Source organism: Talpa europaea (genome assembly GCF_964194135.1).
Source record: "Talpa europaea genome assembly, chromosome: 15".
Classification (NCBI taxonomy): Eukaryota; Metazoa; Chordata; class Mammalia; order Eulipotyphla; family Talpidae; genus Talpa; species Talpa europaea.
The window spans coordinates 55,578,201-55,600,851 of NC_140083.1; the positions used below are offsets into that span (position 1 = coordinate 55,578,201).

The window sequence follows — 22,651 nt, forward strand, 5'->3', positions numbered from 1 at the left end:
AACTACTTTATAGACAGGCACGTGGATGTAGATTTTTCCCCAATCCCCTGGCCAGCAAGTGACTAAATGGGTCTGAACTTGAGTATCCTCCTTTGTAAAAAGGGGAATAACTCCACTTACCTTGCACGATATTCTGAGGAATTAAGTTAATGTTTGCAAAGTACCTAGAATTTAGTCGGTGCTAAATAAAGAGTAGGCATTTAAAAAGATGTAAAACTCTTGCTGTAATTTCACACTCATATTTGGGTGGAATAGACCTTGGTTCTTAGGTATCTGTTTTGGCACAGCGAAGAGAGAAGTTCATCTAAAATATAAGTCAGAGCATGTCACTTCTCTGATGGAACCACCCTCAGTGACTCTGTTTCCCCAGAATAGAAGCCAAAGTTCCAGCAATGGTGAACAAAACCCTGTGTGATCTCGTTCTGTTTCCTGCTGAAATTCATCCACTTCTGCTTTAACGGAGTACAGATTTCTGATTAAAAGATATCTTTGCTTTCAGAACTTGAGAACTTTTACTTTCAGAACTTAAATTTCATGTAAGACTGTTCTCTGACGTGGCACTTGAGAGGTTTCATTCACTTGAGCTGTCTTTAATTTGTCTTAAGCACTGGATTTTAATCTTCTGAGAAAGGACATTTGCTGCCATGGTGGTCTCTTTACTATTCTCTTCAGTTAATGGAAGAGTCCTCTAAATGGTGTCTAGCTAAAGCTGCTGGTTATAGCAATTTCAAAGAATGAACATGAGGAAGGATTTGATGCTCTACTATTTTGACTTTTTAGTCAAGACTTTGATTTTTTTCCTTTTTTCTTTTTTAATAATTTTTAACAAAGATTTATTTATTTATACATACAAGAACTGGGGTACAGGCCAGAGGTTTGGGAGGGTGAGAGGATTCACCAGAGACAGTGGGGAACAGAACAGACAGGTTGACCGAAGTACACTGCTAAGGGGAGCAGCGAGCAAGTCAGGAGAGGTCTGCTGTGCCATGTGGGTAGCTCCCTGGTGGGGGATCGAACTCATGCTGCAGTGACTGCGGATAGCTTCATAGGTTCCATCTTAACCCCTTGTGCCACCAGGGAGGCCCACTCCCTTTTCTTGAGAGATCACCTTTTTTGTTCTTCGTAACCATTTTTGTCAGGCAAATACTCCTTTGCAGTATCATTGTTGGTAGATATTAGTTGTTATATATTTTCCAAACTCAAATCTTTTTCTCTGAAAAAGACTTGAAAAGTGGACCTTCTAGGGCCTCCCCGGTGGTGCAGCGGTTGAGCGCTGGGTTGCGAGGCTGCCCGCGGCCTCTTTGGTGACGGTTCGATCCCCGGCTGCTCCCCGGCCACCGGAGGAGGGTCCCGCATGGTGTGCAGACCTCTCCTGCCGCCCGCTGCTCCCCTCAGCAGTGTACTTCGGTCCTTCTGCCTGCTCTGCTCCCCGCTCTGGCTCTGGTGAATTCTCTCGCCCTCCCGCGCTTCTGACTGTACCCAGTGCATGTATAAACAAACAAACAGATAAATAAATAAATAAAACATGCCTCTATTAAAAAAAAAAAAAAAGACCTTCTAGAATGTATAAGGTCTTTATAAGAAACTTGCAAATGATTTGGTATAGAATTCCCTATATCTTCAACTGCAAAAATAAGGGGGATTAATGTTATCAAATTATACTTTTTGGGGCTAAATTTTATGAAAGAGAATTTAATAATGAGACCTTATTTTCTTTCTCTTGTAGAGAAAACCAATTAAGAAGAAATGAGCCTTTCATTCTGTGGTAACAACAGTTCTTCATACAACATCTGTAATGGTGTGTTACAAAACCCCTGCTTTGTAGATGCCCTCAACCTGGTCCCTCATGTCTTCCTGCTGTTTATTACTTTTCCCATTTTGTTTATCGGTAAGTAATCTGCTGTCCTTTTCCACATCACTTTTATTTATTAGCTTTGTTTATTTAAAGATATAAAAATTGTTTCTTAACATTTGTTTATTTATAAGGTCTTCTTAATGGCTGGGATTTGTTCTCCTGTTGACTTAATCTTTCCATCATAGAAACAGTTAAGTACACCTGTAAGAAAAGAACAAGCAAATATTTTATGTTTTCCAGTTATTTGTTTTTTTGGCATATGACACTCCATAGGTAAATCAGAAGTCACTTGCTTTCTTAAAATGAACTTCAGCTAGCAGCAGCAGCTTGCTAAAATGAGGAAATAAATGGGCCTCCCGGGTGGCTCAGCGGTTGAGCGCTGGGTTGTGAGGCTGCCTGCGGCCTCTGCAGCGCTGGTTCGATCCCCAGCTGCTCCCCGGCTACCGGCGGAGGGTCCCACATGGCGCGCAGACCTCTCCTGCCGCCCACTGCTCCCCTCAGCAGTGTACTTCGGTCCTTCTGCCTGCTCTGCTCCCCGCTCTGGCTCTGGTGAATTCTCTCACCCTCCCGCGCTTCTGACTATACCCAGTGCTTGTATAGATAAATAAATAAATAAATAAATAAATAAACAAATCTTTAAAAAAAAAAAAAGGAGGAAATAAATGGATCTGAAGAATTTGTTCAGCAGTGCTTTGTTCCAGGTGATAAGTATAGGAAGTGGCTATAAGGCAGTACTTGCTTGGAATGGACACTGGAATTGTCCTGGAAATCATGTATCAAAGTCAAGAGAAATGCCTAAGCCCATTTAAAGATAGAGGAACAGATTATGTGGTCTAGAACCTGCTGTAAAAACTAACTCATCTTGGGGCTGATGGGAAAGATTACATAGTGAGTGACATCAAGCATTTGAAAGGATAGCGTATACAAGTTAAAGTGGACAAGGAGATGGGGAAAGAAATGGTGTTTCAGGAAGAAAAAGTAAAATCTACAAATAGATAAAATCCAATTATTTAGAGCTGTTACACATAATTTCTCAAAAATTACAACAAAAATAGATCTTTAGACTTTTTTAAATTATAAAATATTTTCCATATATAAAAATGACAGGCTAATAAACATCTGTTGAACCTACCACCACTCCTCTTAAGGAGTCTCAGCAAGTATATAAGTGAATCTGTGTACCATTTCCAGATCCCGTTCCTCTTCCCACATCCTGCATTCCTGTCTGGGAGGTAACCACTGGTTTGGAGTTGGTGTTTAATATTCCCATGCATGATTTTGCTCATAAAAATAAATGACAAGGCTGTAACACTGATTTTTGTTAAAGAGAGTCAGCATATCTTTCTGCTGTAAAGGAAGGTTTAAAAATAATTTGTATGTTTTCCTCATTAACAGATATTGAGACACTACTACATGCCTAGCATTCTAACAATGTCAAAGAATTTCCGTTATATGACATATCATCAGAGGCCGAGTTACTTTTGTACATAGTTACTCATGTTAAGCAAATGAACAGATAATAAATATATTTGAACTACAGTGGCCATATGTAGAAATACCAATTTGTTTATGTGCATTAAGAATGCCCTTTGGGGCCTCCCCAGTGGTGCAGCGGTTGAGCGCTGGGTTATGAAGCTGCCCACTCTGCAGTGCCTGTTCGATACCCGGCCACCGGGCAAGGGTCCCACATGCCGCGCAGGCCTCTCCCACTGCCCGCTGCTCCCCTCAGTGGTGTATTTCATCAGTCTGCCTGTTCTGTTCCCCACTCTGGCTCTGGTGAATTCTCTCACCCTCCTGCGCTTCTGACTGTACCCAGTGCTTGTATAAATAAATAAATATTTTTAAAAAAAAAATGATCTTTGGCCAAAAGTTGAAAATAGATTTTTATGGCAACTGTAATTAATAACTCATTTTTTGACATCCTGTTTAATAACTTGGGAAGCAATCATGGTGACAGTCCTGTTTGCATCTCTAGCATTGTAAGCAGAGGCTGGCAAAAGCATCCCATTACCCCCACTATTCAAGAGTAGAGCATTTCTGGGCCTCCCTGGTGGCCTCAGGGTTAAGTTTTGGCAGTATCACCACTATGCCTGAGTTCGATCCCTGGCCAGGGAGCTAACCACATGGCACAGCAGACCTTTGCTGCTGCCATTGCTCGCTGCTTCCCTCAGCAGTGTATTTCAGTAGATCTGCCTTTTCTGCTCCCCACTCTGTTTCTGGTGAAACCTCTCATTCCCCACATCTCTGACTTACACCCCAGTTCTTCTATGCAAAAATAGAAAAAAAAAAGAGCATTCCTATGAAACCTTTTTTAAGCTGTAGTGACATAAAGCAAGTAAACAATTACCAGTAATATTTTGTGTTCCCACACCCCAAAAATAGCCTGCCAAGTAATGGCAAAAGTCACATGAAACCTAAAATAACACTCACATAGAGTAAATGCAGGACTGATGTGATAAACACCGAACTGTATAAAGTACTTTCAGGCAAGGAGCTTCTTGCTGCTGTCTCCAGGCTCCCTGTCTCTGGTATGGCTGCTGCAAAACCAAAGCTGAAGCTATTTGCTTTTTCCCTCTTGCCCTAAAAACAGAAATTGTCTTCAGACTTTTCAGTTTGTTAAAAAAAAAAAAAAATAGTCAGTACTAATGTGGGTCTTTTTGTAAAAAATCAAAATGGCTGAACTTGAACTTTGAAAAAGTGGACACATGTATAAATGCAATGGAATTGGAGTAAACACTGTAAAAGGAAGATGACAGAAAAATGTAGTCTATAACACTGGCTTCTTGAGTTAGTGAGAAAGCATAAATTAATCTCAAAGAAGTATCAGTTAACAGAAAATTACAGTGTTTCAAAAAACACAGCTTGCCTACAAGAGTTTAAGTCATAAATTCTAATAGAATAGGTTAAATGTAACTGATCTTCTAATAATGAAATTTATTTGGGAACAACTAAGACAAAAATTCCTTTTGCCTAGAGGAAAATCTCTTCCTGCAGTGTTTCAAGCACAAGCCCCCATTTATTTTTGAGTATATAAGGCTTCTTTGCAGGTAAGAAATGAGGAAAAAGGGATGACAAATGCTGGGTCATTTCCTAGCATTTCTTCTATGAGTTGGCATTACTTTGGCTATAGTTTTTGAAGGTAGACCATCCAAATTTTACTAGAATGTGATCTTGAACTTTCCATCAATGCTGAGCTAAGAGTGAACCTCCAGTGTTCTTGAAACCTGCTTAAAAACATCAAAATTAATGAACAAAACTTAAGCTTTCTTTGAGAAAATATTACCACTGTCTATCAGTGCTCACATAGTCTTAGATTACCGTGTTTCTCTCATGGTATACATGTGATTATGAGTTGACTCATCTAATGAGTCCTGTATGTTTTCACTAAATACGGTATTATTTTACTAATCCTCCCACCAAATCCTATGCCTTGAAAGACATCAGACACCAAATTGCTTTTATTAATAGCATTGATTTGTCCTTTTGAATGAATCAGAAACCTGTCAGTAAGAACTCTGTTTAGCACAAAATAACCACATAGTCTCCCAGAGTTGTTTTATTCTTCTAATAAAATTTTATTGATTTACTATCAGTTTACTCAGAGTTGATTTTACTCTTGAGAAATCAATGGATGTTAATATGGTAGCATATGCAGTTGCATAAAGATCAATTGAAATTATTTCTTCTAATATAACAAAAATGGACAAGATTTCCTTTGCTACGTTAGAAAGCATTAAGATTTTAGGAGGCCTCCAAAGCATATCACAATGTAAATTAATTTGTTTCCTTTTTCCTATTTTCAGGGTGGGGGAGTCAAAGCTCAAAAGTACAAATTCATCACAATACATGGCTTCATTTTCCTGGACATAACCTGAGATGGATTCTGACATTTGCGCTCCTGTTTGTGCACGTCTGTGAGATAGCAGAAGGCATTGTTTCAGACTCGTAAGTGGCTTGTCCTTCTTAGTACGATCACGGTATACTGGTGGGTATGTTGGTATGGATTGTGGCTGAGAGCACAGTAATTTAGGCTTAACTTTTTGGTTAATTATGCCTCTTGCCCATATATTTGTTTTGTTAAATTCTTTGTCTAATAACACAAGTTCAGCTCTGGGATATTTTGATTTGTTTCTTTGCCTGCTCATCTGGGTAGCCCTTGCAGACTGTGCTCTTCCTTTAAACATTGATATTCCCTTCTCTCTCAAAATAGGTATAAGTGGCTTGTCTATATTGTCTATATAGGTATATGCTTGTCTATATTGACAATTAGCTCTAACAGCTACTTGGTTACATGGAACCGGTTCTCTGATGTTTGATTAATTTTGTAAAAATCAAAGACAGATGACTGGCATTAAAGTCTGATTAGTGGCAATGCAGCCACATAATTGAGGCATATGTATATATAAAGATTTATTTATGCATACAAGAGCTGGGGTACAGGCCAGAGGTGCAGGGGAGGGGGGTGAGAGGATTCACCAGAGACAGAGCAGGAAACAGAACAGGCAGACCGACTGAAATACACTGCTGAGGGGAGCAGGAGGCAAGTCAGGAGAGGTCTCTTGCACCATGTGGGTAGCTCCCTGGCCGGTCGGGGAATCAAGCTTCTGCCGCAGAGGCTGTGGACTGCTTCATAGTGCTGTGCTTAACCCCTTGTGCCACCAGGGAGGCCCCTAAATATATTTTTAAAGCCCATATTTTTGAAGGAATTTTGTCACTCTTCTACAAGAAGTCTGTAGGAGGCAGTAAGACTATAGTGAATTCTTTTTTAATTGAGATAACATGGGTTTACATTATTGTTTACAAATTAGGGGGTTAGGATCTCCCCCCTTGTGGGTGTTACTATAGTACCCCACCAAGACACCCATAGTCCTCCACCATAGTCCATTGTGCTCCTTCCCCACATTGCTCTCACCCTTTCACATCCCCCTCTGGTAGCCTCATTTCCACAGTTTGCTTCTACATTTCTGAGTTCTATTTATCACATAGTAACAGAAAATAAACTCAAAAAATAGGAAAACTTGGTTATGAAATTATGACAAATGGTACATGTTTAATTGAGGAATTGATATGAGAAGGTCTTAAAGTTTTTAAAAAGAAAGCTCCAAAAATCTTTTTCTCCTTATCTACTAAGAACCTCCCCTAACATCTGTTTATGTTTTTCTGTTGCAATTAACAAGGAATGGAGCTTCTACGCTTTTGTCATGAGCCAACTATTTTGTAATGTTTTATAACAGTTCTCTGCATTTATGTGCATATCTTAGTTTTTGATAAAAAAGAAAAATCAGAGAATGATATACCATGCCTCCAAGTATTTGGAAGCATTGTTGGCTATTATCTTTTTGGTAACTGTTTAAAATCCTGTGGCGTATTTGTATTATTTTGTATTGGCACAGGCAAGTCTAGTCTTGGTTTATAAAATTCCCTTTACACATATGCTGATTCGACGTATTTCTGGGTATGTGTAAACTGGAAGTTAGATAGTCCCAATCTCTCTGAAACTGAACATCACATAGGCATTATTTCCAGTCCCCATGGTTGATGCGTAGCTTCTGAGACTGAGGACAGAGTTTGAACTAAGAATGATGAGGAATATGCTAATGGCAGAGACTTTTTTTAGTGTCAGTGACACAAGGTCAATCCGAAGAACAAGCAGAAATACATAGTACATCTTCTCCCATTTTAACTTGGCTTCTTAAAAGTTACCTTCCAGTTACTTCTGAAACCCCAAATTAGTTTGCTTTCCCTCCTGCCTTCTCCTGTTCTGGAAACTGTTTTTATCAGAATCTGAATTAACATTAATGACATGTGATATGTGTATACTATTGTTATAGGGCAGCCCTGGCAGCCCCGATACAAAACGGGGTGCCTGACTGTGGGTCCTCACCCGCACTTAAAAGGACTTATCAATACTCTACTGCAGGCACACGCCGAAAGGTTAATAAAAGCTTTATTTACAAGGGAAGGGCAAATGAGGAAATGTACAGCTCAGGGAGAAAAGTGGGAGACAAAGTTTTAAATGACTCCTACCCGATCCGCAGATCAGGAATCCCAAATGGCACTCTGATCCCAAATGGCACTCTGAGAGCTGGCCGCAGGCCAGGAGCCCTGAAGCCAGGAGGCGAGCAAGAGAGCGAGAGATCCCAAGGCCCACGTGTTTGGTTTTTATACCCAACCTGGCTGCTTAACTCCACCCTCAGGTCCCAGCCACCTTCCCTTTGGTGATGACAGGATTTGTCTTTCCCAATGTCTTGATGGCTTTGGTCTGGAGTGGGGGTGGGGTCCACAAAGCCTGTATGGGATTAGCTCAGGACATCCTTTCCCCCTAACACTATGTGTTTATTGTGTGTGTGTGTGTGTGTATTTGGTCATTCAAATATGTTTCTAAAACATATTTGTTTTGTGGCCTTCAGTCACAGTTCCTGGCTAACAGGTTTCCCAAACCTTTGGAATTTCCTAAGTGTTAAGGTGTTAAAAGTATCCATTGTAATTTTAATGAGGTGACATTGGGAAAATGCCTGAGGATGGGGGTGGTTTCTTGGGGAAACAACTGGGTGGTGATTAGAAGGTTAAACTTCCAGAACCACCCTCTGACCTGCAGGGAGGAGGGTAGGGCCAAAGGTCACTCAGTAACCAGTTGCCAAAGAGTTAATCAATGATACCTATGTAATGAAGCCTTCATAGCTGATCATTCCTCTCTTCTTTTATTCTTTTTTTAAGAACAAAACCTTTGAGAAAATATCAGAAAAGTTCATTATAATTAGCAAAACAATGACAAGTTTTTCCTAACTGAATATTTGACTTGTTTTTTTAAGTGACACTAATATTAAAGCTTAATAATACTTCTTTTGAGATACTCTTTACCTGTCTTGCACATGTTTTTCTAAGAAGTCTTCCTTTTTTCTTTAAAGATATATTTATTTATGCATACAAGAGCTGGGGTACAGGCCAGAGATGTGGGGGGTGAGAGGATCCACCAGAGACAGAGTGGGGAACAGAACAGGCAGACCGACTAAAATACACTTCCGAGGGGAGCAGCGGGCAAGACAGGAGCGGTCTTCTGCGCCATGTGGGTAGCTCCCTGGCTGGCTGGGAATTGAACTCGTGCTGCAGAGGCTGTGGATTGCTTTATAGTGTGGTGCTTATCCCCTTGCAAGGGAGGCCCAGAAGTCTTTATTTCTATCTAAATAACTAGATCTCATTTAGATATTCTCTTCTGCCTAGGAATCATTTCCAGTTTGCTTTTCAGTCTAATTTGATGAGGTTATTGTTAGATCATGTAATTAGTTAAACAGCTCTGGGGGTTTATTAACATTTTTATTGTAGTCAAATCTTATTAATGTTTAATGAATATTAAAATAATGTTTTATTTGTAGGAGATAATTTTATTGTGTTTACTGGTTGGATTTCCAAAGTTGCCCCTCTTTCTGTGTGTGTGTTGATAATTTTTATACCATTTAATAATCCATCAAATTTCTTCAAGTGTGTATTATCTTCACTACCACTGTATTTTCATGTAGGTTTTTATTTTTATTCTTTTCTCTTTTTTGAAATGATTCTTTTGTCCTCAATGATAGATGGTTTCTGATTTGCTGTCTCTCTGACTACAGATTTCTGCTATAGTGGGATGTGTGTGCTTCTGCTAGAACACTGGGGCTGTGAATCACACTCTAAAAATAATAGAAGTTAGAGGGAAGAACAGGGTGGGGCATCACTCAAAGTCTATAGAACTGTGTAAGCAGAGCACTGATAATATAATAGCAATCCTAATAAAAATAGTATGGTTACAAGGCACATCAAGTCCCTAATAAAGAAATACCACAGTATATAGAAAGCCTTACCATTGCTGCTGCTGGTTACGTCACCCCTGTATAATTACCACCTTCAAATTGCTTCGACATTCTTTTTCTGACTTCTTGAATTAACTAATTTGATTATTGTAATTATTTCTCATTGAACACGCTTAAGGTTATAAACTTTTTTCTGGGTATGATCTTGACCACATTTTGCAGGCTTTGATGTATGGCGTGCTTATTCTTAAACTTCTTAAATAGTACGTTATTGTTTTATTCTTTCTTCATTTCAATAATAAAAGAACATTGAAACATTTCATGATTTCTTTACTGAAATGATTTTTTACTGATTTCAGTAAAGAAATCATGTTTCCTCCTTTTTCTCTTTGAATTATTTCTGGGACTGGTAGGTGGTTTTTAAACCAGAGTAGCTGCTCTCAGAGTACATTCACATCTGCATTGCCAGGTCTATATTTGTGGTTCTAAATGTACCACTGATGATGTTGAAATCACTCATGGTTTGCATGTTAGAAAACTCCCTTTGCCTATTTGTCAGACACCTTCATGATTCAAAAAGCCAAAGTCCCACTGAAATTTATTAAATTCCTTTTCCAATCTGCACATCTTCCTAAAATCCTATTTGGTCACACCACCATCTCCTTGAGTGCCCTTGTAATTTTCTCTGCATCTTCATCACCATCAGCCTTACACCCTAACACTATCAAAGTGCTGGCCATTTTAACAATTACTCTTTTCCAGATGTATTATTTCCTTCATGTTAATTGCTGCCAGAGCTCCATCCAGGTTTTCCTTGTCTGTCATATGAAGTGTGCCTGTAGTTGGAAAAATGCTTTTCTTAGTTTCCTTTCCCTTCTCCTCAAGCACACACATTCCCTGTCAACTCCTTCACATTATATCAGACGGATCTACCCAAACCTGAGGTACCATTGCTGCTTATGTGTTTCACTTTTCCAGGGGATTGTAACTCCTTGCCACTGCATACAAGTCCTTTAGTGATAATCCTACCCCCTCAGACTTTCTATTTAAGGAATATTAACTACTTGGAATTTTGAGCATGTTATACTGTTTTATGCTGCTGCTTGTTTTTCAGTTTTCTCTTTTTTAAAGAGCTCTGCCACCACTTTCCTAATTGGGAGGGGGGAGGATTCTCATTTATACTGTTGTAGAGCAACCCCGATACAAAACGGGGTGCCTGACTGTGGGTCCTCACCCGCGCGCTTAAAAGGACTTATCAATGCTCTACTGCAGGCATACGTGAAAGGTTAATAAAAGGTTTATTTACAAGGGAAGGGGAAATGAGGAAATGTACAGCTCAGGGAGAAAAGTGGGAGACAAAGTTTTAAATGAGTCCTACCCAATCCGCTGATCAGGAATCCCAAAATGGCGCTCTGAGAGCTGGCCGCCACCCAGGAGCCGTGAAGCCAGAAGGCGAGCGATCGTGAGCGACCCCAAGGCCCACGTGTTTGGTTTTTATATCCAACCTGGCTGCCCAACTCCACCCTCAGGTCCTAGCCACCTTCTCTTTGGTGGTGATGGGATTTGTCTTTCCCAATGTCTTGATGGCTTTAGTCTGGAGTGGGGGTGGGGTCCACAAAGCCTGTATGGGATTAACTCAGGACATCACTTCCCCCTAACAATACCTCAGTTCCCCTTAGCAACCATATCTTGTCTGAAATGACTCCCAATTGTCCCCCTCACCCCCTGCCCAACTCACTGTCTCTCTGTACTAATCCATTAAAGTAATTTGAGAAAAGTCAAATGTTATTGCTAAATGGTATTATTTGGACAGGTGGAATGAAGGGCCACATATGTGCAAACCTTGTCCTGGCACATTTCCAATCACTCGAAGTCTATTGCCCTTGAATGCTATCTAGTCTCCTTGCAGTCATGCTAACTAGCTTGAAATTCCCTTGAACATATCTGGCCCCTGTGCCTGTCCCCCCTCACCAAGGGCAGTTCCTCATTCTTAGGGAAGTTCCTCATTCTTAGGTTTAGAAATCAGTTCCTTCACAAGCTTCCTCTGTCTTAGACACTAGCTCTGCTCCCTTTTACCTGGGTTATAATTCCCTATAACTATTCTGTGTAGACTTCAAACTTGGTGACCACAGGTACTGTATCTTGTCTTTTTCACAGTTGCATCTCAGAGTCTAATTTGGTGTATAAATTGAATGAATGAATGAATGAATGAATGTAGAGAAATTGCCTGAGGAGCATAAATTTCAGGAAAGCTATCAGAAGAATAAACATACATTCTCATACTTTAGAGTTCCCGTTCACTTGATTGCTTTTTCTTGCTTTTGTTGTTGAATTATTTCTGCAGTTCTCCCCTTCCTGGTGGGACTAATTATGTATTTGCTTTTATTGTAACCTCTGCTTCAGGTCTGTGTACCCAGCCCTCCTCGTTAGGATAAATCTCTTCAGCACAGTTGTTTCTCCGATGACAGTTTTCCTTTACAAATTCTCTTAGCAACTACTCCTGCATTCTGTATTATTAACATCTTATTGCTAAGAGAGAGCTTTAATGAACACAGTGGGGAAAGCTGCCTGGACCCATTAGCTGTGGACACTGATACTGTTCTGCTCTCTGCAGACGGCGGGAATCGCGCCACCTCCACCTCTTCATGCCAGCTGTGATGGGCTTTGTAGCCACCACAACATCAATAGTGTATTACCATAATATTGAAACATCAAATTTTCCTAAATTACTTTTAGGTAAGTACAAGCAAGTGCTGGTTTTCTATTCCCCTCCAAAAGAATGATGTGTTTTTCTTTTTTCTCATAGTAACTACTCTCAGTGGGTTTGGGTGTGGATTGTCTGGGGAAATCACAGGCATTCATCTTGGGTTGTCTCTGATACACGTGGGGATGAAGGTAAGTGGGGTTCTCTAGGCTGTGAAAAGTCCATGCCGCAGGACATCTATTCCCCCATACATGGCCCCTGTGGTGTGTTGGTTTCTGACAGGAAGAAAGTGGACAGAATGCCCTAGCTTTCTGGGCTGTGGCAACTGTCTTCTAAGAATCAGCGCTTTTGCAAGGAGCTGGTTCAGGCTTCTGCCCCACCTGGCCCAATTCCACAGGCTTCTGGCTGTGGCTTGGCGTCCAGAGTCATATTTGCAGGTCTGTGTCTTTCACGGATGCTGTGGGAATGCCAGACTTGCCCCACAATGTCCGTGCAGCTTCAGGGCTGCTCCACGCAGTATGTTCACCACAGGCTGAGGACTGTACGTCCTGGGAAGCGGCTGCCTCCAGAGCACAGCCTTCGTGTTAGTGACGTAGCCGACCATGTCACTTTAGCCTCTCTTGCCTTCTTGTCCTGGGGAAACCACAGAATCTCTAAAATGTTCTTAGTTTTATTTTTGTCTGAGGCTGAAATAGTGTAAGTCATCCCGTTTCATTATATTTAATAACTCTGACCCATCCTTTCATTCCTTGGATTACCATATCTAACATGCATCCTGAATGGACTTCAGGGCCTGAGGAATCTTCTAGAATGTGTGTGTCTGTGTGAATTGAATGCTTTTGAATTTTCTAAGGCTTACAGATTTTAATTGATTGTTATGAGTGTGATGTTGACTACTGATACAGAAATGAGAACATAATAATGAAACCAGAGTATTTTATTTGCTTTTTCCAAGGACATTAGAATTTTAAATGGGTAAGTGGAAAATGTTGATTATTTCTATGTTTTGTGACATGATTAGGCAAAGGTAATCTAATAAAAAATAGGGTTAAATCCTAATTTTAAAGGTTTGTAAACTTCTAATTATCTTGATAGAAAGTTGTTCAGTTCCAAATGCACTTATAACAGAATTTAGAAAAGAAATCTGTGACAGAAGTCTTTGTGAAGATGGCTCCTACCCAAAAGAGTGAACTTTCCAACAGGCTAGGAAAAAATAGCATTAGGTGTTTTATATGCTAGAAATAAGTTTCTTGAAAATAACTGATGGTGGTAGAAGAGTTAGAAAGTGTGTTTAGAAAGGAAATGTGCATTTTAATATATTTTAAAGCAAATACAACTGAAATTTTTGATTGTATTATTTTGTGTAGGTACAAGGCAGAGGACACACTTTGATAGTACTGCTGAAGCGCTTATAGAGATAAAACATGATCTAGCTTTTTCTTTAGGAGGGAGAAATTTGCATCTAGAAAAATTCAACTATTTTAAGATTGCACACCTAAAATTGTATCCCATCATGTTATGAACATCATCAGGCATATAGAAAAAGTTGAAAAAATGATGTGAATACTCACATGCCTGCTACCTACACCCTTCAAACTATAGTTTTATTTGTTCTATCACATATCTACATCTTTCTAGACCTTAATCTGTTCACCTCCCTGTTTCATGCATTTTTAAAGTAAGTTGTGGGTATTTTTCCTCACCTCCTGATTTCTTCAGCTTGCATGTCATTAACTAGACATGTATATAATTCTTTTTGCGAGGTAAAATTTACATACATGAAGTACAGCCATCTTCATTTACTAAATACTTGTACCTATAGAACCATGTCATCATCCACATGTTTTCTTGTGTCCCCTTCCGGTCATTCCTCATTTTTGTCTCCAGAGAGGCAACATCTAGTCTGATTTCCCCCTCCACCGTAGATAAGATTGACCTGTTCTACAACTTCACGTAAATTGAATCATGCAATATAAGTCTTTTGTACCAGACCTGTTTCTCTCCACCAAATTTATTGAAACTCGGCCATAATGTAGTATCAATCAGTAGTTTGTTCTTTTATTTGTTTGACTGTATTCTGTTATAGAAACATACTACTGTTGTCCTGTACTCTGATCACTAGCCACCTGGACCCAGGTTTGGGCTATAATGGAAAAATAGTTGCTGTGAACATTCACAGACACATCTTTTTGTGGATGGGGTTTTTTTTTTTTCCCCCTCAAATGAATAGGAGTGGAGTTTCTGGGACCTAGGGCAAGAAGGTAAATGCTCTAAGAAACTACCAGATCTTTTCCCAAAGTGGTTTACTCTACATACTCACTAACAGTGTGGGATTTGCAGTTCTTCCACATGCTGGCCAGCTTTTGATGATTTTGGTCTCTTTAATTTGGCCCTGCTGGAGGGTGTGTACTGATAGCACTGTGGTTTTTATTTGCATTTCCCTGATGACTAATGATGTTGAGCAGTTTTTGATGAGTTTATTGGCCATTTGTTGTCATTGTGATTTGGCTCTTCATATCTTTTGCTCATTTTTTTATTGGGTCCCCTTTTTAATATTGAGTTGCAGGAGTATTTTATAAATGACTATATGTCATCAGATATATTTTTTGGGACTTTTTTCCCACCAAGTCTGTGCCATGCATACTCATTTCTTTGGCAGGGCTTTTTGAGGAGCAGAAGATTTTAATTTTGATGCATTATAATTTATCATTTTTTATTTTTAATGTATAGTTACTGCATTCTGTGTCTTAAGAAGTCTTTGTGTTTCCTCAAAATGTGTTTAAATCATACTCTTGTTTTCTTCTAGAAGTGTTATAATTTCAGTTTAGTTTTTTAGGAGTACTTGCCATTGACTGTGTATCTGGTGTGAGGTTGGTGCCAGGCTTCTTTACTTCCCCAAATATACATCCATCTGTTCCAGCAACAGTTGTGGAACAGACATTTTTCTTTGTGATCTTTGTAAAAATAGTAAATTAAATACCTAATTTAGTTTTATCTATTTCCTGGCTGTCTTTTCTTCTTTTGATCTATTCATACTTGTATGCCATCTCCTTTCTATCTTGATTACTGTAGCTCTGGAGTTCTTAAAGTCATGTGTTATAACCACATAACTTATGTGTCTTTCTCCCAAGCAGCAATTGCAGATGGTAAAGTCAGTTTAAAAGTCTGCATACTCACACATCAGTCCGTAAGAGGGTGGGTTATCCGTAATGACCTGTCTCCTTATCTCTATCATACAAACAGAATTGGAATTGCTAACCTTTTCAAGTCATTGGCACACCTTCAGTTCAAAATTTAAAAAGTACACCAAGACTTATCTATTTTCTTAGAATTATCTGGGAAGAGAATACTTAAAAATGTCTTGGTTGTTAAAAAGCATTGTATTTATATTGACTGTGAAATTTTTAAAAAAATACCAAGGAAAGATTTTTCTTCTCTTTTTCCAGCCCTTTTCCTGTATTGGGTAATGGCCTTTATTACAAAAACCATCAAGTTGGTTAAGTACTGGCAGTCTGGCTGGGGAGTATCAGACCTCCGATTCTGCATTACAGGCATGATGGTCATTTTGAACGGACTCCTGATGGCTGTGGAGATCAATGTCATTCGGGTGAGAGTAGGTATCTGAAGACTCAGTGGGATTCAGGACCTTGCTCTTAAAGATGACAGTCAGCTGGAGTCATTGAAGGATGAACAGCATACATGTCATGTGTATAAATATAAAGTTGAATTCATCAACTTTTGGGTCATTCATGGTTCTGAAATCTCAGGGTGACCCCAAATTTTTATTTTTCCACAGATACTGCTTGAGTGGCCACGCTGTGATTGCAGTGTGCTGTACTTCACACATGCTGTCTGTGGTGTCATGTGACAGATTAGTGACTGATTGTTCACTATCATTTTCTACCAGTTCTTCAGTGTGCTCTGAAGGGCAAGAGAGGGCCTGCAATGATGCGGACAGGAGTTAGTTAACCTCAGTCAGAACCCAAATGAAGTGTCTCTACAATGCTATTGATAACATTTTAAAAATCGAAATCATGTAAAGATCTCCATTTGATAGAATTTATCCAAGGGTATTATAAAAGGTTGATTATTAGTGATAACTATGTTTTAAATGGATACTTATTTTTTAGAAATATCCCCAGGTGGATTAAATGTGAAATTCTGGCACTTAGCTAGTTAACCTAGTCATAATGAAAGGAAACTATGACAAAGACTATTTCAGAAAGGAAGGGAAGGAGGTATTACAATAAAGTTCTGGACTCTTAAAATAAAAAATGTAGAACAGGTTAAAATCTTAGTATGTAGGGAAAGAATTAGGTTACTTGTTATTCTGTGGGATTTTTCTTGCCACAGAGATATGTATTCTTCATGAATCCTCAGAAAGTGAAGCCTCCAGAAGATCTCCAGGATTTGGGTGTGCGATTTCTTCAACCATTTGTGAATTTATTGTCAAAAGCAACATACTGGTGGATGAACACACTTATCATATCTGCTCATAAAAAGCCCATCGATTTGAAGGCAATTGGAAAATTACCAATAGCAATGAGGGCGGTAACAAACTACGTTTGCCTGAAAGATGCATATGAAGAACAAAAGGTAATTTAGAATTTTTTTTTCATTTTCATAAATGTAAAGAATGGCTTATTGAATATAAAGGCACTAAGTTGACATAATATCAATGGTTAAGGAAGGCAGATTTTCTCTTCTGCCTTTCCAAGTAGTTTCCAAGTTTGGGGATCTGTTAATGATATAGCAGAATAGCCAAGAAAATACAGTGTTATGGGGTTAGTTGCCCAGTCAATATATGAGCAGTGTCTTTTCTCTGGGACCAAGTGGAAAGTAAGAATCAAGTTCAGGGCCTCCCTGGTGGCTCAAGGGGTTAAGATGCAACCTATGAAGCCATCTGCAGCCATAGCAGAATGAGTTCCATTCCCAGCCAGGGAGCTACCCACATGGTGCAGCAGACCTCTCCTGCCTCACCCTCTGCAGTGTATTTCAGTCAGTCTGCCTGTTCTGTTCCCCACTGTCTCTGGTGAATCCTCTCACCCCCCACACCTCTGGCCTGTACCCCAGTTCTTGTATGCGTAAATAAATAAATCTTAAGAATCAACTTCAGTGATCAGGTATGTCTAATCTTTATAACCAAATAACAATAATTTGTAGAGCTTTTTTGTCTTTTTTCAAGTACCTTATCAATAATGTTATTTAAAGGGAAAACAAAAAAAAAAGGGAAAACATCATACCTGTTAATTAGCCACCTTTAAGAAATTAAAATCCTTATTTTAATTTTTAATATTTTATTTCAATATTTTCTTTGACAAACTCATCCTTATGTGTTAAATGGATTACAGCTTGCTTTCTCTAAGAATCCAATTGAGAATTAGTTTTTTTTAAGTTGGTATTTGTATAATGTGTTTTGTGATTTTTATCATACAATAATGAAAAGAATTGTTAAATATGAGCAGCACACACAGAAATGAGTTGAATTTTAGCAGTATGTTTTCTGCTTAAATAAAGTACAGATTATTAAGCCAGAGTCCATAGACACCTCCGCACCCCACCCAAGACTGTGAATGGGTTCTAGAATCTTATTAATCCCCTGAAAAAAGTCCTTAAATTATTAACCAAAGTTTGGACTCTGTATTTGTATTTCAAACCTTGGAAACTAAGTTAAATAAAGGAGCATTGTCCTACATGATATATCATCTTATACTCCTTGTGTCATCATACCTGCCTGCCACAATTGTTTGCTTCTGGAACTTCCCTTGAGTAATTATAATTGCTTTAAATATTAAGTATAAATTTTTGGAAATTTTCAATATGTCTTGTTACTCTGAATATTCATGCATACTATCCACAGTAATAGGTGTATTTCAAATTGCAGCAATCTACAATCTATTGTAATGAAAGATACGCCATTCACTATTGCATTGGAAGGGAGGGAAGGATGAGCTATAGAGTCAATTGAAGGGTTTTTGGCATTTTAAATCAAAACCAACAAAGCACTTACAGTAAATGATGAAAATGACCTCTGCCTTGTGTCAAAAAGTATTATGAAATGAATATTGCAGGAAATGGTTACTACAAATGAACCTGAGTCATCTCTCCAGTTTCACCTCTGGGAAAAGTATTGCCCCATTTTTATTTTATTTTATTTTATTTTTATTTTATTTTATTTTATGATTTATTTTTACTTATTCTTGGATATAAGAAATGGGGTGTAGGCCAGAGGTGCAGGAGGGTGAGAGGATTCACCAGAGACAGTGGGGAACAGAACAGGTGGATCTACTGAATTACACTGCTGAGGGGAGCAGCGGGCAAGACAGGAAATGTCTGCTGCGCCATATGGGTCAGCTCCCTGGCTGGGGATGGAACTCAGGCTCCAGGTCCTGGCGATAACTTGCTATCTCTAAGACTTTAACCCCTGCGCCACCAGGGAGACCCCTGCCTCATATTTTAAAAACTTCTCTGCCACAATAAAGAGGAACAGTCTAGCCTAAGCATAGCTTCAATTTTCCTAGTGCTTTTTACAGCACACATTAGCTTGAACTTGGTAGGTTCATGTATTTTATCAATAAACTTAAAAAGTTATTCAGTTTACAGGGAATTGAATATGAAACATAATTGAACTCTATTTCATTGAGATGGCTTCTTGGCCAAAATGGAAAAACTTAATCCACCTCCTCCTCAAGACTTAATTATGATGATGGTTGAGCTCTTAAACATCTTCAAAACATAGCCGTAGATGTGTGAAGCTATGAGCTGGTGTAAGATTGTGTGCCACTCTTCATTTTGCATTTTTCTGAGCAAGAACTAGGAAACACAACTAACATACTTTTAAAAATATTGACTGTCATTCACAGAGATGGGAAATAGCTGGAGGAGAAACAACTTGATGTTTGATTTGGCTTATATCTCTTGTGATCTAGTAACTCCAGAAATCTTGAACTGTCTGTCCATAATCTTGAACTTTTTATTTTGATATCTTCTTTTCTATCCATAGTAGATCACTTTTCTATTAAAGTGTTCTTTAATAACATTCATGACAGATACACATTTTCCAAATCAAAGGGAATTAAAATTAGTTCTGCCTTAAGAAATTGAAGTTAAAAATAAAACAGCATAACAAGAATTTGGGATCATTCTTTGAGAACTAAAAATAATACAAAGTCAATGAAAAACTAGCCAGGTTACTCTTTATTCTCTCTACTTCATTAAAATGCATTCAGTAACTACTGTTGATGTAGGCTGCAAGGACTGAAATGGACATTTATTTATCATTGACATTTATTTATCAACTTTGGAATTACCAAACTATAGTTAGGAATTTCTATAGTTGTTGAGACTGATTGCTGCTCTACATATTTCAGTTCATGTGGTTTCTTTGTCTTTCAGAAAAAAGTAGCAGATCATCCAAATCCGACTCCATGTATGTGGCTAGCCATGTACAGAGCTTTTGGGCGACCAATTTTGCTGAGTAGCACATTCCGCTATCTTGCTGACTTACTGGGCTTTGCTGGACCTCTTTGTATTTCTGGAATAGTTCAGCGTGTGAACGAAATGAAGGGGGGGAACATGACGAAGAATGGGACTAACACAGTAGGAGTAAGTTTGCATTACTTTAGAAGGGAAACATATTGTTGGTGCTGTTCATTGTAATTGTTACTTTCTATTAATGCAGTTTTATGAACAGCTTGAACAAGGTTATTTACAGAGACTTGAATGCTTCTTAAAGAGTTTTCCATGTAGAAGAAGTCATATGTTTATGTATTCATTTAATAGATCTGGCCAACAAAATTATTTCTCAGATTCAGAGCCTATAAACATTTAATATGCACCTACAGTGTGCCAGAAACTATGCTCAGACAGTTCACACTGATCATTTATTTGACCTTCATTGCAATCCTTGAAGTATTCTCATGCATGAGTGCTTGGGGAGCAGAGGAGAGGTGAATCACTTTTTTAGGGGTCTGTGAGTGCTAATGTCAGCAGTGTAATTTGTAATATGTACTTTTTTTCTTGTCTAATAAAAACCATCACTTTCACAGTAATGGGGAAAATCAGACATATTTTACTAGATGCTATGTAACTATGTGGGAGCCTCATGTGTAAGATATTATTTAGTTACTATATATTTGTTGTTACAAATATATCTTCCATTATCTGCTCTAAAGAAAATCTGCATCATGAAATTCCTCATGTCTTTGAAATATGAGTTGATTTTCCTAATTGATTTCTCTGGTTTCACAGATAGAAACTCTAATTCAGATACATCGGTTTCCTTTTTTGTTTTTTCAATTTGCCTTTTTGTTTATTTGAAATAAACTTCAAATATGTAAATATGTCCTCACTATATTGTCAGCGGATAACCGATCAACACAATGTGTATTAATTGTGAACCCGTGCTTGCAAACAACAGCCTGAAATTCAGTTTTCTTTTTTCTGTTCTTTCAATATGACTTCCTGACTGCTGTTCTTCACCTACTAAAATTTTCAGCATTTCAAAGCCTGCAGTCAATGCTGCCTCCTGAGTAAATCTTTTTCTGGTAGTGCTCCTGGAATTTGACCCTCCCCTAACAGTTTCCTGCATACTGGCACTGAGCATATGTGCTATTTATAATGAAGCACATTATCCTTGGCTGTGCTTATCTTTCCATGTTGTGAGCACTTGAATAGAGAGACTGGACAGCTTATATTGGTGCCCTCAGTGCATAGCCCAGATCCCTCTGTCAGTGCTCCGTTGTTACTAAAGGGAACCAGATATTTTCTCCAAGAATACTATTGTGCTGTCTTGTCTCCACTATTTACTCAAAATGTGTGCATTCATATGTGTCTCCACGAAGAAAGAGAACTAGAAGTAGAATCTAATGGACTTTAGCTATAAAATAAGCAGAGTGCCCAATGTGACATGATGTCCTTATTCAAGTATTACTTTCCCTCACTAACAAGTTACTGGATGTTGTCAAACCACACAAAAAGCCATCAGTGGTGAATAGACGCAGGACCTAAGTCATTTTCCCACTAAAACAGCTTTTTATAACTTATCTTTTATCACTACAAATATCAAGTACGTGTAATAAAAAGCCAAATTATGTATTTTATAATTTAAATGAAAAGATATGAAAACCCACAACATCAACTGTGTAAAATTATTTTAAATGGATAATGCCACAGAAGTTGTATTTTTGTCACATTGGTCTTGCTGACCAAATAGTTTTTTAGTTTATACTTCTAAATTAGACTAAGCTAATTTAGACTAATTTGTAGAAAATGTCAAGTTTTTAAAAATTGTACATTTTCCCCTACAATTAGGCATTTCCAGCTAGCTTAATGATCAATTTGGGATCAATTTTACGCATTGAACTGATTTATATTGGCCTCTATCTGTACATGTTGTGAGGAAGCCAGTGACCTTGCTTTGGTTCATTCCACTGCTGTATTTAAAAATCATGTACTGTTTAATCAATGTGAGCTGCACACCTCATGTTTGATCAGACTTTTAATTTGTCTTTTTTTTTCTTTTTTGGGGACAAGACTGCACAAACCCTTTCCTCAAAGGAATTTCTTGAAAATGCTTATGTCTTAGCTGTTCTTCTCTTCTTGGCCCTTATTCTGCAAAGGACATTTTTGCAGGCATCCTACTATGTGACCATCGAGACTGGCATTAACCTCCGGGGAGCCCTGCTGGTATGTACAAGCTTTGAATAATTTTGCTTTTTGAAAATGTTAACTACTATATGTATATGGTGGTAGGAAGGGCAATGGGTTCCATTTGGTTTTTTCATTTCCTCTTTGATGGTACATCGGCCTTTCTAGGACCTACTTAAGAAAGATGTTATTGGGCCTCCCCTGGTGGCACAGCGGTTGAGTGCTGGGCTGCGAAGCTGCCTGCAGCTTCTGCAGCGCCGGTTCGATCCCCAGCCACCAGCGAGGGTCACATGGTGCGCAGACCACCCCTGCCATGCCCGCTGCTCCCCTCAGCAGTGTACTTCGTCAGTCTGCCTGTTCTGCTCTCCGCTCTGGCTCTGGTGAATTCTCTCACCCTCCTACGCTTCTGACTGTACCCAATGCTTGTATAAATAAATAATTTTTTTTTAAAAAAAGATGTTATTAATCAATCAATTGAATCAATTCAATTGATTGCATTAAAAATTACTTATAAAACATTAAGAAAAATATTTTGAAATCTTGCATTCATTTGCTTTTTCTGCTTATTCTAGAGCTTATGTTTAAAATTGAATGTATGTTTTGATTGTAGTACCAGAAAAAAGTTTGTATGTAGTTAGGGACTAAAAATACCTATGC

The 22,651-nt window shown here is 38.6% G+C and overlaps 1 protein-coding gene across 10 annotated transcripts in view; it reads left to right on the forward strand.

Annotated features, from left to right (window-relative positions):
• Positions 1–1,688: 1,688 nt before the first annotated feature.
• The window catches only part of ABCC9 (ATP binding cassette subfamily C member 9), a gene marked incomplete at its 3' end in the record, with an annotated part of 106,915 nt that continues 85,952 nt past the window's right edge, over positions 1,689–22,651 (forward strand). For 5 of the 10 annotated variants that reach the window (XM_084255493.1, XM_084255500.1, XM_084255495.1 and 2 more), the window contains exons 1-7: positions 1,689–1,888; positions 5,659–5,800; positions 12,257–12,378; positions 15,793–15,959; positions 16,700–16,942; positions 19,742–19,945; positions 21,842–22,033. In XM_084255493.1, coding sequence (XP_084111619.1) covers positions 1,747–1,888; positions 5,659–5,800; positions 12,257–12,378; positions 15,793–15,959; positions 16,700–16,942; positions 19,742–19,945; positions 21,842–22,033 — 1,212 coding nt within the window. In that variant the 5' untranslated portion in view covers positions 1,689–1,746. Of the gene's footprint in view, positions 1,889–5,658; positions 5,801–12,256; positions 12,379–15,792; positions 15,960–16,699; positions 16,943–19,741; positions 19,952–21,841; positions 22,034–22,651 lie in introns of all 10 variants that reach the window. The other 5 variants (XM_084255496.1, XM_084255497.1, XM_084255502.1 and 2 more) reach the window with 2 other exon arrangements.